Source organism: Monodon monoceros, unplaced genomic scaffold (assembly GCF_005190385.1).
Source record: "Monodon monoceros isolate NGI ecotype Baffin Bay Population unplaced genomic scaffold, NGI_Narwhal_1 Super_Scaffold_13, whole genome shotgun sequence".
NCBI lineage: Eukaryota > Metazoa > Chordata > Mammalia > Artiodactyla > Monodontidae > Monodon > Monodon monoceros.
The window spans coordinates 160,838-175,167 of record NW_021703769.1 but is presented as its reverse complement, the minus strand read 5'-3'; the positions used below and the strand labels follow the sequence as shown (position 1 = coordinate 175,167).

Genomic DNA, 14,330 nt, shown 5'->3' with positions numbered 1-14,330 from the left:
CAGGTCTGCCAAGGTGGCCAAATGAAGCCTCTTCCTCCCCGTCCTCTCTGCAGACACACCAAGATGAAGACAGCTACCAACATTTACATCTTTAACTTGGCCCTGGCGGACACTCTGGTGCTGCTGACCCTGCCCTTCCAGGGCACAGATGTCCTCCTGGGCTTCTGGCCATTTGGGAATGCCCTGTGCAAGACGGTCATCGCCATTGACTATTACAACATGTTCACCAGCACCTTCACGCTGACTGCCATGAGCGTGGACCGCTACATAGCCATCTGCCACCCCATCCGTGCCCTTGACGTCCGGACATCCAGCAAGGCCCAGGCTGTCAATGTGGCCATCTGGGCCCTGGCCTCTGTTGTCGGCGTTCCCGTTGCCATCATGGGCTCGGCACAGGTTGAGGCTGAAGGTCAGTGCGGGGGACCCTCCTCCCCAGTGCCACGCTCCCCGGGCTCTGGGTGGCTCTCTCCCTGCCCACCTGCCCACCTGCCCTGACCCTGCTTCTCTCCTCGCAGAGATTGAGTGTCTGGTGGAGATCCCCACCCCGCAGGACTACTGGGGCCCCGTGTTTGCCATCTGCATCTTCCTCTTCTCCTTCGTCATGCCTGTGCTCATCATCTCTGTCTGCTACAGCCTGATGATCCGGCGGCTGCGAGGCGTCCGCCTGCTCTCAGGCTCCCGTGAGAAGGACCGGAACCTGCGGCGCATCACGCGGCTGGTGCTGGTGGTGGTGGCTGTGTTCGTGGGCTGCTGGACGCCCGTCCAGGTCTTTGTGCTGGTCCAAGGGCTGGGCGTGCAGCCAGGCAGTGAGACCGTGGTGGCCATCCTGCGTTTCTGCACGGCCCTTGGCTATGTCAACAGCTGCCTCAACCCCATCCTCTACGCCTTCCTGGACGAGAACTTCAAGGCCTGCTTCCGCAAGTTCTGCTGCACGCCCACCCTGCGCCGGGAGATGCAGGTGTCAGACCGCGTGCGCAGCATCGCCAAGGATGTGGCTCATGCTCGCAAGACTTCTGAGATGGTGCCACGGCCGGCATGACTAGGCGTGGACCTGCCCATGGTGCCTGTCAGCCCGCAGAGCCCATCCACACCCAACACGGAGCTCACCCAGGTCACCGCTCTCTAGGCTGACGTGCAGCTGCGCATCACCAGCCTCCACGGGCCACCCTGTGGCCTTGGAGGGTCTGGTGACATCATGGGACGGGTCAGAGCATTAGGGCTGCCCTCGAGGCCCTGGTCATACTAAAGCTGCCCTCCTAGTGGAGGGCGGGGAGGGGGCGCAAGGACTCACTGGTGAGCATGCCCGGCCAGAGCCACCCCGGCACTGCCAAGCTTCATGGACCATTCTGGCCTCTCCCCTGCTGCAACCCTCTCCGGGTAGGCACACAGCCGGAAGCATGACAGCGGCTGTACAGTCCTCCCACGTGCCCCTCGTGTTGTGTGCTGTCTGCATGGACCCTTGCAGTGTCTCCTCTGGGCAGCTGGATGGGCCTGGCGCTGCCTGGAGAGTCCAGTGGGCATCCCTGGGCAGTGGGACTCGCCCTGAGAGTGGAACTCCTTTAGGAGGCTTCTCAGCAAGCCTGTTCCCTCCAGGACACATGAACTGTTGTGCCGCAGACATGGCCGTTCAGGTTTGCGAGGTGGTCAGGAGGACCGCCGCAGGCCACCCTGTCATTTGTGAAGCAGCCCCATGTGCCTGGTCTCAGCTGTGGGGTGGGGAGGGCTCTGTGGTTCTCTGTCTGGGTTGCCTGGGCCCCCCTCGGGCTGTCCCTCAAAGCCCTCCTTTCAGACTCCATCAGAGGTCAGCGGCTGTGCAGCTGTCAGGACCCTGTGTCCTGCTTGGGTCTTGGTGGCCTTGGAAGGATGCCAGTTGGGACAGGTTCTGCCCTGCACCCCCAGTGACTGACGCCCTACTTCATTTACAAGCCTCCAGTTATCTGTGGGGGAAGCCTGAGCTTCCCAGTCAGAGGCGGCTTCGTATGCAGAGTTGGAAGGAGAGCTGGGGCTGGCAGACCTGCTTGAGGGAGGCTGCAAGGACCATCTGAGCCGTGGGGACCCTGCCCGCTGTGACCACCCAGAGAAGTACCCTCCCAGTTTGCAGATGGAGGCTGCAGCTCGGTGACTTGGCAAGCATTCTCCCTGCAGACAAGCCGCTGAGACATCTGCAGTGGGAGAGCTGCCTCTACCTGCTGGCTGAGCTGCAGAGCTGGCCAGGTGAGCGGAGGCACCTGGAAAGAGGAGGAGGTGCTGACTCTGGACTGGCCTCTCCTGCTTTGGGGACCCCGGCCTTGTGGGGTCGTTCTTGGGGAGGACGGGGCTCTGTCCGTGCTGCCAGCAGCGGGAGGCTCTGAGGACCAGAGCCACTATGGCTGCAGCATTTTTGTGCCAAGGCTGAAAGACATGTGCATTTGTGCTGGTGTAACATGTGTCTCCATGTATCTATGCATGTGGACACAGTGTGATTTCCCCTGCACGTAACCAGCCCTGAACTGTCTCCAGGGGCCGTGACGGAGGGTCAGAATAACCCCCTGCACGCTGGTCAGGGCGCTCTGCTTGCAACAGGTGTTTCTGACTCTTTGGGGGGCCATTGGGGTAAATTCTCTGGGATTAGCACGTGGGGTGTAAGTAGATTCGTCCTCCAACCTGCTCTGTGCTCTCCACCTGGCTCTGTGCTTGGCAGACTGTCCCACTTTGGGAAGGGGTCGACTAGTTCATGACGTGCCGGGGGCCTGTCTTCTTTGCTTCAGCACAAAGTTTCTCCCCAAACAATCAAGCACTGCACTCCCCACCCCTGTAGCCAGAGGTTCCTGTGGATCCAGTGGGTGGGTGCTTCCCCACAGTGGGCTATGGGTTCTCCTCACTCCCACCTCCCCCCGCTCTAGCTCCTTTCTCGTTCCTTGGGCGGATCCAAGGGAGTTTGATGACAGATGCATAGAACTGCTTCCTTTGGCAGCCCTGAGATTCTGATATCCTCCTGGCTCCTGCGTGGGCCCGGTTCTACCCAGGCTGACTGTCGGGCAGACAACCCTGTCAGAGAGAGGGGCTTCGCAGGGGCATCCAGGGCCAGCTCGGTTGCAGTGCTTGGGCACAGGCAGAGGGGCCAATGTCCGGGTTTATATAAGTTTTAATGACAAGCAAATTGCTGTTAACACAAAAATTTAGCATCAAGGGAAAGTTTAGGGTGCCCCCTTGCCCTTCGCTGCCAGGTCTGCCAAGGTGGCCAAATGAAGCCTCTTCCTCCCCGTCCTCTGCAGACACACCAGGATGAAGACAGCCGACATTTACATCTGTAGCTTGGCCCCGGCGGACACTTTGGTGCTGCCGACACTGCCCCTCCAGGGCACAGATGTCCTCCTGGGCTTCTGGCCATTTGGGAACGCCCTGTGCAAGACGGTCAGTGGCAGTTAGCACGGGGGGCGCTCAGGAGGCAGCGGGGTCCTGGCCGAGGAGGCGGCTCAGGGTGGCCTCCGGGCTGCCGACCAGGCCGAACCCACAGCGAGCGTCTGCGCTCATCCCCGTCCAGGCAGGGCTGAGGGGCCGGCCAGCAGCCCGCGGGACCTCGGAAGCGGGACCACGGCTCGTCCTCTCAACCTGCACCCAGACCTCTCCTCGGCTCCCACCTCCGACCCCGCCCCCTGCCTCCAGCCCCGCCCCGCCCCCACCTCCACGCCCCACCGCTCCGACCCGGCCTCCAGCCTGCATCGCCACCTCGCCCCCTGCCCCTTTCCTTGCCCCAATCCCCACCCCCGCCCAACCCCCACCAGCTGGGCTCGGTCAAGTCTCCCGGCTTCGCTGAGCCTTGGTTTCCCCGCCTGCGCAGAAGGGACGCCGAACCTTCCTCACGGGGTAGTGGGGGAAGGCCGGGCGGGGGAGGGGTCAGCGGATCGGCTGGACCGGGGAAGCTGCGGGCTCACCTGGCGCCCTGGACTTTGCCCACCAGGGGCGCTGTGGCCCGCGGGAGACTGCGCCCAGGGGCCGCGCCGGGTGGTGCGGGGCCGGGGTCCGGGCCACGGCGAGGGGATTTGGGGAGTGGAAGGAGAGGGCCAGTTCTCTCTGGTCCCAGAAGCCCAGGGCATGGGGACACTCCCTCCCCGTTCCCCAGTCCATCTCCGGAGTCACGGTGGAGGGGGCGGCATTTTCCCCGGGGTCCACAACTCACTCGGGCGGGATCCCAGTGAGGGCTCTCCTCTCCCCCCAACCTTGGCTGGCCCATGTCTCCCCCACCCTTGGTGTGTCGCGGGCCCTGCTTGAAGACCCTCCCTCCCATCGGATGTGGACCGCCTGGCTGGGCCTGCCCCTCCTCGGTCCCCACCATGGAGTTCCCAGTGCGAGACGGTGGCTCCCGTTGCTGGGCTGTGTGTGGGGCGGGGGCCACCCCAGGGAATAAAAAGTGTGGGGTCCGTTGAGGAGGCTTGGTGGGCACCTCCTGTGCTAGGGAGATGTTCTGCTGGGGACGGGGTGGGAGACCCTTGCTCGGCTCGGCGTTCCCGTGGGCTTCCGGCTGACACAGCCCCGCCCCTGCTGCTCCGCACTCGCGCCTCGCGCACTCACGCCACGCGCACTCACGCCTCGCGCACTCACGCCTCGCTTCGGCCCAGCTGGGGTCTTAGCTGGGGTGTAGGAGCCGCAACTTCTTCTCTCGAGGAGCTCGCAGGGCGCAGGATGAACGCTGACGAGGTAATCACGGCTGCTGCTTGGAGAGGTGTGACTGCAACACAGTGAGAGAGCGGATCGGGAACAGCTAGTTCTTCGTGGGAGAGGCTGGGTGCTAGTGGCGGTTTGAGAAGTGGCCACAGCCCCTGAGTGTGGGTGGGACTTGGGGACTCGCTTCTAAGGAACAGAAAGTAGCAGAATGGCTTCCTAGATAGGCCTTAAAGGTGTGGAGGTTTCCGCCTGGCTCTCTCTCGGATGCTGCCCTGTGGGCTCGCTGCCATCCCTGGAGGATGCCCAAGCAGCTTGTGGACAGCCCGCAGGGCCAGGAACCGAGGCCTCCGGCCGGTGGCCACGAGAGGAAGCAGCTCCTCCAGCCCCAGTGTGGCCTTCAGGTGATTGGGACCTCGGCTGAAGTCCTGCCTGAAATGTCATGAGAGACCCTGAGCTGGAGCCAGCTGAGAGCTGCTGGAAGGTTCCTGACCCACAAGAGTTGTGAACTAGTAAATGTTGTTCTGAGCTGCTAATTTTGGGGGAGTGTTTTATACAGTAATAGCTTACTAATACCATGTGGTCAGAAAGATAACAGGACGGAGGTAGCCTCTGAGTTGTTTCAGGCTGAGAGAGGAAAGGGGAGAGGGGCGTGGGTCCGAGCTCTTCCACGTGACCGGGTGTGGGGGAGGCGGCCATGCAGCCTGGGGGCCACCTCACCGGGTGGCGAAAGGTGTGTCCTGCTTGCCAGCGGGACAGACTGACTAGAGCCGTGTCACAAGGACTAAAACCAACCTGGGGCCCCATAAGCCTCGCAGGGTGATCGGGTGCCGGGCAGGTGACTTACGGCACGGCAAGGCTGGAGCTCCAGGCCTGGAAGCAGCTGGGAGCCATGGGGCCAGAGTGCGGAGCCTGGCCGAGGCCCACCAAAGCCGTCTTCAGGGACTTGTGGCAGAAATGGTCTCTGAGCAGCCAGCCCCTTAGTGTTCCCACCCCACCCCCAGGTGGAGCCCCTGCTGGCAGAGTCTAGGCCCCAGGCCACACCTCAGGGGGGAAGGGGTCCAGGTGCCAGCCTGTCTAAATGACAGGTGCCCCCTCCAGAGGTCCTGGCAGAAGGGCCCTGGGTCCTATAGCAGGACATGGGAGGGGACCACAGGCATCGGCATGAAGGGCACAAGGGGCATGGGGTGCTCAAGGGAGCCTGAGCCCTGCTGAGGGAGCCAGGAGGGGACACGGGCACAGGCCTCCTGGTGAAATGTCACCTGAGTTTTGGGCTGTGAGAGCGCGCTTCATGGCCTCCTTTGATGTGCGCCTTTGGCTTTTACAGCAACACCTGGCTTTGTTGCCCCAGGTGCCCCCCAGGATGTCTGTTGTGCCAGGACCATCTGCCTGGGTCGGCGGGACCTGAATCCCTGCAGCTGGCCACCCAAGGGCTGTCTAGGAGGCAGAGACAGGGGTGGGTCCATGGCCACCTCTGCGGGCTTGGTGGCCAGCCTTCGTGGGTCTTTCTCTTTCTGTCTGGAGAAAATAGTGATGGGATGTGAACAAGTGGGGTGTTGCTCTAAAGGAGCAGAGCTTTTCTACGGTTGCGTGGGCCGCGAGGGAGGGGTGCTTATGCCCCCGGGCACTGGAACGTGGTGCAGAGGCTCTTCCAGAAGCTGTGGTCCGGGAAGGCCTAGAGGAAGGGGTTGAGGCAGGAGCTGGTGTAGCCGAGGCTGGTGACGACATAGGAGGTGATGATGACCAGTGGTGTCTGGGGCAGGTCTGTGGTCAGGGCCACGACTGAGGCTAGGTGGAAGGGCGTCCAGCAGAGCAGGCCCACGGCCAGCACAGCCAGGACCTGGAGACTCACCTTCCGCTTGGCCTTGTCCAGAGCCTTGGCTCCGGAGTGGAGCCGCAGGGCCTGCAGCCTCCACGTAGAGAGCATAGAGGGTGCCCGTGGGCACCGCCAAGCCCAGCACTGGCGTGTAGATGCTGATTGCCTGGAACCAGGCCCGCTCAGGCCGTGGGCAGCTCAGCCCGCAGCTTGTGACCTGTAGCTCATTGCTGTAGACTCCGGCGAAGGTGAAGAAGGGCAGCATCGCGACAGTGACACCCAGCCAGGTGCACAGGCTGGGGATCTTAGCCCCGTGGACAGTGTGCCGGGGTGTGCGGCGGGGCCGCACCGCGGCCGGCACCACCAGGTAGGTCCGTGCTTACGGCGGCCGGGAAGTAGACGCTGGAGAAGACGTTGCAGCGGTCAGTGGCCAGCACCAGCTCGCAGAGCAGCTCCCCAAAGGGCCAGCGCTGCAGCACGTGCTCGGCGATGTTGGTGGGCAGCACCGGTGTGAAGAGCCGTCGCGATGGCCAGGTTCAGGGTAAACGCGTGGGTCGCCGTCTTCATCCTGGGCGCTCTCAGGATCACACAGACGGCGGCCGCGTTGCCCGTTAGCCGCACGGCGCAGGCACCAGCGCCCACCACCGGCAGGAACACGTGAAGAGCCGGCAGCGGCTCAGGGAGTGTGACGCTGTGTCTGGTGCCGTTGTCCCAAGAGAGGCCGGCGCCCGTTGTGCCTGGCAAGGGGAAGCCTCGGCTGTCCGGGCTCTCCGGCCCCGTGGCCTCCATCGTGAGGCAGGACCGATAATGGTTTGTGCCCTGGGCAGGTGGGAGGTGCTTCCGAGCTGGGAATCTGGGCAGGGGCCTCCTTGGGCTGGATTCTGAGAAAGAAACGACCAGAAACTCTGGGACCTGGCTGTCAGCTTAGAATGGGAGCTGCCTCAAGTTCTCTGGCAGAAGTTGTGGCCACTTTGCCGGGGTCAAGGATTCATGGCATCTCTCTCCATCCACCCCTTTCCAGTGGCAAGAGAGAGCCTGGCAGAGTGCATGGGCACCTCCTCCTGGGCAGCACTTAAGGCTGGTTGGGTTCCTCCCCCGAGGCCCCCTCCTCTTGCAGAGAGCAGCTGCCAACCACCCTTCTGGGAAGGGAGGGCTTGGATCTGCCCCCCGCCCCGCCCCACCCCCAGCCCCTGTCCCGGCCACACCCCAAAGCACAAGCTACATAAGTCAAGACAGTCCCTTTGAAAATGCACCTCCCATCATACTCCTGGCCCCCTTGGAATCGGGAGGCCTGGAGCAGTGCCCTCCCAGTCACGCTGCAGACCCTCTGCGTGTGGCCGCCAGCACTTTTCCTCACTGACCTGTCTGGAGACACATGGCCAGAAGTTGGTGGCCTGGGTGACATGTGGTGGTGGCCAGCTCAGGTGGCCTCAGGAGTGGAGGGGGGAGGTGTGGCCCCTGCCGATGGGCCCCCTGCCAGCGTCCCAGTCCGTCCTTAACCACCTGGGGGACTTTTAGAACCTGCTCGCTGGCAGCCTCAGAGGGAGCTGGCTTCCCGAAGAGTCTCCAGCCTCATGGCAGTGCTGCTACGCGCCAGGAGGCGGCGGGGCCGGGGCGGGGGCGGGGGGGGCGGTGTCCCCTGGCTGATGCGGAGCCCTGGGCTGCGAGCGCTGCTGGCTCTGGGAGACCGAGGGCTGCAAGCCTTGGCCAGGGGCTCCAGCTGTCCACCAGGGCCGAGCCTTCGTCCAGTGGGCTGCCCCCCGGTGGGACCCCTACTCCCCTGGTCCCCCAAGAACCCCGTGCTTCCAAGTGGTCTCTACATACCGGCTTTTGTTTCTGGTGTGAGGTGGGGATGGGGGGCACCGGGGCTAGAACTTTCCTTGGGATACTCACGGTCCCACATGGGCTACGTGAGCTTCACAGCTTTGTATGAGGTGATTCTCTTTGAGAAGCAGAGAGAAGGTGACCAGCTGGGCCTGGGAGGGAGGGAGCCGCCCTCTGGTCTGGGTGGGGCAAGTTCTGGACTGGTCGTTGGTGCCCCAGCCTGAGACCCACCGAGGCCAGGGGATGGGTGGTCAGTGAGTGTGAGGGGAGGCCCCTGCATCTGGGTCTGACTTTCGTGATTTGGGGGTGTTCGTGCATGGGGAGGGGTGCTGGGTCAGGTCACAGCTCCTGGACACCAGAGACAGGACAGAGAGAGGCTCAGGCCTGGCGTATGGGCCGCCCGTTCCCCTTGACCATGTGGCCTACGTGTGAGCCAGCGTGCGGGCTGGCCTGGGGGGTGAATGGCTGACCACTGCCCTGGTGCTGGGCCGGTAGGGAGTGGCCCAGGCCTCCTGTCGCTCAGCTGCTGTCCTGGGGGTGGGGCAGGGCTCACCTCTCTGGGCCTGGTTGTGGGTCTCCCGCGGGATGGGTGCTGGGGGTCCCTATTTCCTGAGTGCCTTGGGGGGGCCCAGGGCTCTGTCTGCCCGCCAGCCAGCACGTGACCGACCGGCGCCCCCCGAGCGTGGGCCTGTGATGGGGGCTCTTCACCCTCATGCCCCTCCTGCTCGTTGCCCCAGCTCAGCAGGACACCACATGCCACCCCAAACTTGCTCCGGGCCCGGCTGCTCTAGGCAGGGCTCCCCTCAAGCCCTGGGAGGAGCAGGCGGTGTCAGAATCCCAAGAAGCTTCCCGGCGGATTCCTAGCACAGCCCTGGCTCCCTCTGAGGCAAGCCGTGAGGCTGGGGTCCCTGCTCACCCCACCAGTGTCTGGGGCTCTGAGCGCCTCTCAGCCTGATCTCTGCTCTCCTGAGTCTGTCCTGGGGGCTGCTGGCTCCCCACCCGGCCCGTCATGTCTGAGGGGGCTGGGGGTGGAAGCTGAGAGGATGGGGGCCCCGGGGCAGCAGGGGTTGGGGGTGCTGAGGAGGGGGCACTAGGCCTGCAGGTGTGGGGACCCTCACGCCGGCTCAGTGGCGGGGGGCGCCTCAGCCTCTGCTCTCTGGCCCCGGGAGCAGCAGGGGGCTTTGTCTGCACGTGGGCTGGGTATTGTGCGCTTGTCATCCTGGGGAGATGAGTTCCATTTTCAGAAATGAATCGGCTGTTTCCAACCAGCCTGTGAGGGCGTTCAGGCTGTAGAGAGAGAGGTGGGGGCCGCAGGGGAGGGGCGAGACCTCTGCCTGGTCTCCAGGGTCTGGGGGCTGGGGCCTGTGCAATGGGAGCCCGTGGGAGTCTGCGCGGTGTGAGTGTGTGAGTGTGAGTGTGCGTGTGAGTGCGTGTGTGCGCGCGTGCGCTCTGTGCAGCTGCTTGGGGCGGGGCGGGGGGTCGGGGGAAGCAGGTCCTGGCGGTGAGCCTCCCTCCCCACCCCTGCGCAGGGAGGAGGGAGAAGGGAGGGAGGGGGTGCAGCCGCCCTGACCCAGCCCAGTGTGGCTGGTGGGCAGGGAGACCGGAGACAGTGTCAAGTCATAGGCAAGCTCAGTGGAGCGGCTTTCACAGTTGTGTGTAACTCATCTGGTGTGGCAACCACCTTCCACCTGAACCTGATGGTCGTGTCTCACACACACACGCACGTGCACACATCACACAGATGCGCGCGGCAGACGCACGCACTTACGCAGACAGGCGTACACACACACGGGCGCGGGCGGATGCGTGCACCCCTGCGTGCCTCTGTGTGTGCTCTGGCCACCAGGCCCGCCGCCTCTCTTGCTCTCCTCCTCAGGCCTCAGAAGACAGCCCTGAAGGGTAAGTGCGGCCTCTGAGTAGGTAGCTGGGAGGCTTAGCTCGCTGAGAAGAGACAGGTGATTCAGAGCGCATGTCCAGGGAAGCAGAGAGAGAACTCTGTAAAAGTGAGAGGGCCTGTTTCAAACCTAGCCATTCGGACCCCTGGCCCTGCCACCCGGCACCCAGCTGCCCCGCTCTCTCCTTCAGCACCAGTGGCACTGAGCTGTCCCCAGGGGCAGGTCATGGCTTGGGGGTTTTTGACGGCTCCTGATCGCCCTGGGCTCAGGGCCGCTGAGAGAGGCCTGGGGCAGCCAGACCGGGGTCCCATAGGGACTCTGCTGCTCAGCCAGCTCTGGAATATCCCAGCCCTGGGCCGGAGTCACTTGTCTGCTGTGCAAGTGTTTGTCTAGGAAAAGAGCAGTGAACAAAGAGGGGGGAATTCCTGCTTTCCTAGGGCCGCCCCTCTACCGGGGGACGTGGGAAACAACATGGGAAGCGCCAAGTGCATCGCAAGGTTTAGCCGGAGGTCAGGGGCTCTAGGGGGAAGGAAGTAGAGAGACATCTGTCCATCAACAGGGTGGTCCTGTGGAGACGGCGATGCTCGTGCTGAAACCAAGGAGACAGGGGAGGCCTGGCAGGTGTGTGGGGCACGGCCACGGGAGAGGAAGGAGCTTGGCCCGCCCTTCTAGGGACGCGGGCTCTGGCCTTCCTGAGGGTTTTGAGGAGGGGAGCGTGGGTCGGCCAGGTCCTTAGGCCAAGAGGGTCAGAGGGGTGTGGGGTGCGGGGAGCAGGGCGCCTCGGCAGGAGCCCTGGCCTGGGGGCTGGGAGGGGCGGGAAGGTTGGAGGTCAGGATGGAGTACAGAGTCCAAACCCATCCAAGGCCTTCGGGATGTGGGGTTTTGAGGGGCAGCCTGGGCTGGAGGCTGGGTGCCCTGAGGCCCCCTGGCCTGCCCTGCCCACGCGCCCCCTCCCCATGCTGAGAAGCAGGAAGCACGGAGGAGGTGCATGTCTCCCCTGGGCACCAGCCCTTCTCAGCCTCGGAGGGTTGTTAAGCCAGTTACCAGAGGACTCCCTCTCCCCTCCCCAGGAATAGGCGGGGTGGGGGTAGTAAGGCCCTGTCCCCTCCTTCCTGCCCAGATGCCAGCCACCACGATCAGCCCTGCTGGGCCCGATGGGGGAGCTTCACGGAGGCGCCCCTGCCCTGAGCGAGCCTGGGGCCTGTCTCCTGGGAGGTCTTCGTGCCCATGGCGTACTTGTGGACTGGTCCTCTGGTCACGCAGAGCACAGACAGCACTGGGAGGGAGGGAGCAGGTAACTCTGTGTCTCAGGCGGGAGGGGTCACAGGCATGACTGGGCCCTCGGACAAGCACGTGGGTGGCGGGAGTGTGTATGCATGCGGGGCAGCAGAGCGCTCAGAGACACACCCAGCAAGGGAGCATCCGTGAGCCTGGCTTCCGGGTCTGTCCATGAATTCATTTTTGTCTTTAAAATTAATTAATTAATTTATTTATTTTGGGCCGTGTTGGGTGTGCGTCGCTGCGCGCGGGCTTTTCTCTAGTTGCGGCGAGCAGGGGCTGCTCTTCCTGGCCGTGCGCGGGCTTCTCACTGCAGTGGCTTCTCTTGTTGTGGAGCACGGGCTCTAGGCGCACAGGCTTCAGTAGTTGTGGCTCGCGGGCTCAGTAGTTGTGGCTCGCGGGCTCCGGAGTGCAGGCTCAGCAGTTGTGGCACGCGGGCTCAGTAGTTGTGGCTCGCGGGCTCCGGAGTGCAGGCTCAGCAGTTGTGGCATGCGGGCTTCAGTAGTTGTGGCTCATGGGCTCAGTAGTTGTGGCTCACGGGCTCTAGGGCACGCGGGCTCAGTAGTTGTGGCGCGCGGGCTTAGTTGCTCCGCGGCATGCGGGATCTTCCTGGACCAGGGCTCGAACCCGTGTCCCCTGCATTGGCAGGCGGATTCTCAACCACTGCGCCACCAGGGAAGTCCCTGTCCGTGCACTTACTGAAGGTTGGTGGGCAGGCGGGGCTGGTTCATGCTCGAGTCAACTCCTGCGGAGTCCTGAGTCGGACGGGAGGCCAGGCCTCCCTGTGGCCCTGGAGGGGGCGGTGTTTGTCCCTCCACGTGGCCTCAGGGCCACACAGCTCAGCTGGGCCCCGTGGGTCTGGGATGCTCCGGAGGCCAGATTCGCTGACCTTGGACCAAGCTCTCTGTCCATGGGACGCAGAGGACAGACCAAGCTGGCAGCCGGTGGGGCCGGGGTGATGGGTCCTGCCGGTCCAGGGGCCTCTGGTCTTGCTTGTTCCCTCCCCCTTCCCACCTGCCTGGCGCCAACCCCAAGCTCAGAGGGTGCAGCCTGGCCTGAGCCGGCGGCAGAAGCCGAGGACAGCACGCACATGCCCCCCTTCCCCGCCCGCCCCCCGCAGACCCTAGTGCTCTGCCCTCCCTCCCCAGCGTTTGCAGGACCCTCCCGGTTCATTCCAGACTGTGCATGGTGGTGTCCTGCCTGCTGCCTTTAGATCCATTTGGGTTGGAGTGGGTGCTGTCCAGCCCGGTCACTGAGAGACTGGGCCTCCGCAGGGGAGGGCTGGGCTCGGGTGAGGGGCCATCACTCGCTGGGGCGTCTGTGATGGGGGAGGTGGCCAGGGCAGGCCGGGAGCCCCGTGGTCACGTGCTTGATGCACAGGTGCGGTGAACACGTGTATGTTTCAGCGTGCTTCCCCTCAGGCTGACACATGCACATGTGGCTTGTTAACACACCTCTGGGCCCCCTCAAGTCTGCACGGGGCAGCACCCCGCCGCCCTGCTGTGTCTTGTCTGCGTGCCCAAGGCTCTCCCACAAGGCTCAGAACCCCAGGAGGGGCCTTCGCCAGGGCACTGTCCACCGCCAGGCCTTCTCCGTGGCCTCTGGGGTCCTGCTGTGGGTGACCCCTGGGGAGGCCTGGTGTCTGCAGGGCTGAGGGCCCTGCAGGACCCGATGCTGGGAGGGCTTCTGTGGCAGGAGTGCCGATCAGCATGTGGGGGTCTGCGAGGGGCCATGCCTAGGGCTGGGGAGACGGTACAGGGGGCCAGTGCCGGGGAGGGGGCAGGGCTCGGCCGGGGAGGGGCCCCGGGGAGGCGGCATCCTGGGCTCTGAGCAGGGCTGGGCGTTGGCTGCACAAGCGAATACCTGGAGGACGGGTGCCACCAGGACCAAAGGGAAGCACCCTCAGCTTGGGGGCCCGGGTCTCCTAATGGTGGGGCTGCCCTGGACGTCCCCCCACCCCTTGGCCCTGTGCTCACATGTGCTCTGCTGGTGCACATGACAGACAGTGATGCCTCTCTGTGTGCCCGGCCCGGGGTGGGGAGCCTCTGTCCAGGGCTCGTGGGAGGACCATTTTGTTGTCACCCTGGCAGCAGTCAGGAGAGGGGGCTGGACCCACCGGCCCAGCTGAGGACTGCGGCTCTACCCAGCCTAGAGCCTTTGGCTTGCGGTGGGGTCGGGGCTTCTGCCTGAGGGACTGAGCTGGCTGGAACTGGGAGTGATGACTCAGGTCTAGAAGCCCTTTGTCCTGGCCCTTTTGGTCGTGTGTCCCGTGGGACACACATCTCTCCTCTCTGCCCGACCCTCCACAGAGCCCTGGGCTGGGGTCTGGGACCATCCTGTCACCACCGCTGTGCGCTCAGCCCTGGGCTCTAGGGAGGCCCCCTTCCTCCGTGCTCAGGAATGGCAGGTGGTGGGAGCTTCCAGCAGGAGAGGAAGACCTGGCAGGACCAGGTTTTCAACGTCTGGAGCTTCCCCGGCAGGCCTCCCGCAGCTGTGGGTGTGGAGGTCGCGAGGGCGGCTCTCCGGGGCCCAGGTGAGGCCTGGGGCCTGGGCGGAGCTCAGATTTCCTTGCCTGGGACCTCAGCCCCCACCTGGCTCCAGACTGTGGGTCGCAGTGGGGAGGGAGGGACAGCCCCGCTGACCCGGTTGGCCTGGCCTGCTGGGTCCTACAGCATCTGTGGGGAGAGTCCAGCTGCATAGGCCCTGGGCACCATTTTTTTTGGTGCTGGGGGAGGACAGAGGTTTGAATCCAGACAGGGCAGCTCCCCTCACCTCACCCACCACAATTTTAGCTTCCGTTGGCATCATCCGGGAACACAGGGGAGGGTGGGAAGGTGGCACGCGTGCGTGGGGACGTTGCCTGCGCAGACAGCTCC

General features: G+C 64.2%; 2 protein-coding genes across 4 annotated transcripts in view; one reads left to right on the top strand and one right to left on the bottom strand.

Annotated features, from left to right (window-relative positions):
- OPRL1 (opioid related nociceptin receptor 1) overlaps positions 1-2,689 on the top strand; it is a 21,944-nt gene extending 19,255 nt beyond the window's left edge. For all 3 annotated transcript variants that reach the window (XM_029222038.1, XM_029222037.1, XM_029222039.1), the window contains 2 exons: positions 54-409; positions 516-2,689. In XM_029222038.1, the coding sequence (XP_029077871.1) occupies positions 64-409; positions 516-1,039 (870 nt within the window). In that variant the 5' untranslated portion in view covers positions 54-63 and the 3' untranslated portion in view covers positions 1,040-2,689. The remainder of the gene's footprint in view (positions 1-53; positions 410-515) is intronic.
- A 3,564-nt stretch (positions 2,690-6,253) lies between these two features.
- On the bottom strand, positions 6,254-7,246 carry NPBWR2 (neuropeptides B and W receptor 2). Its single transcript, XM_029219664.1, is given in 4 exon segments — positions 6,254-6,554; positions 6,556-6,828; positions 6,830-6,976; positions 6,978-7,246. Coding segments are annotated over 4 exon segments (990 nt in total).
- Between the last annotated feature and the right edge of the window lie 7,084 nt (positions 7,247-14,330).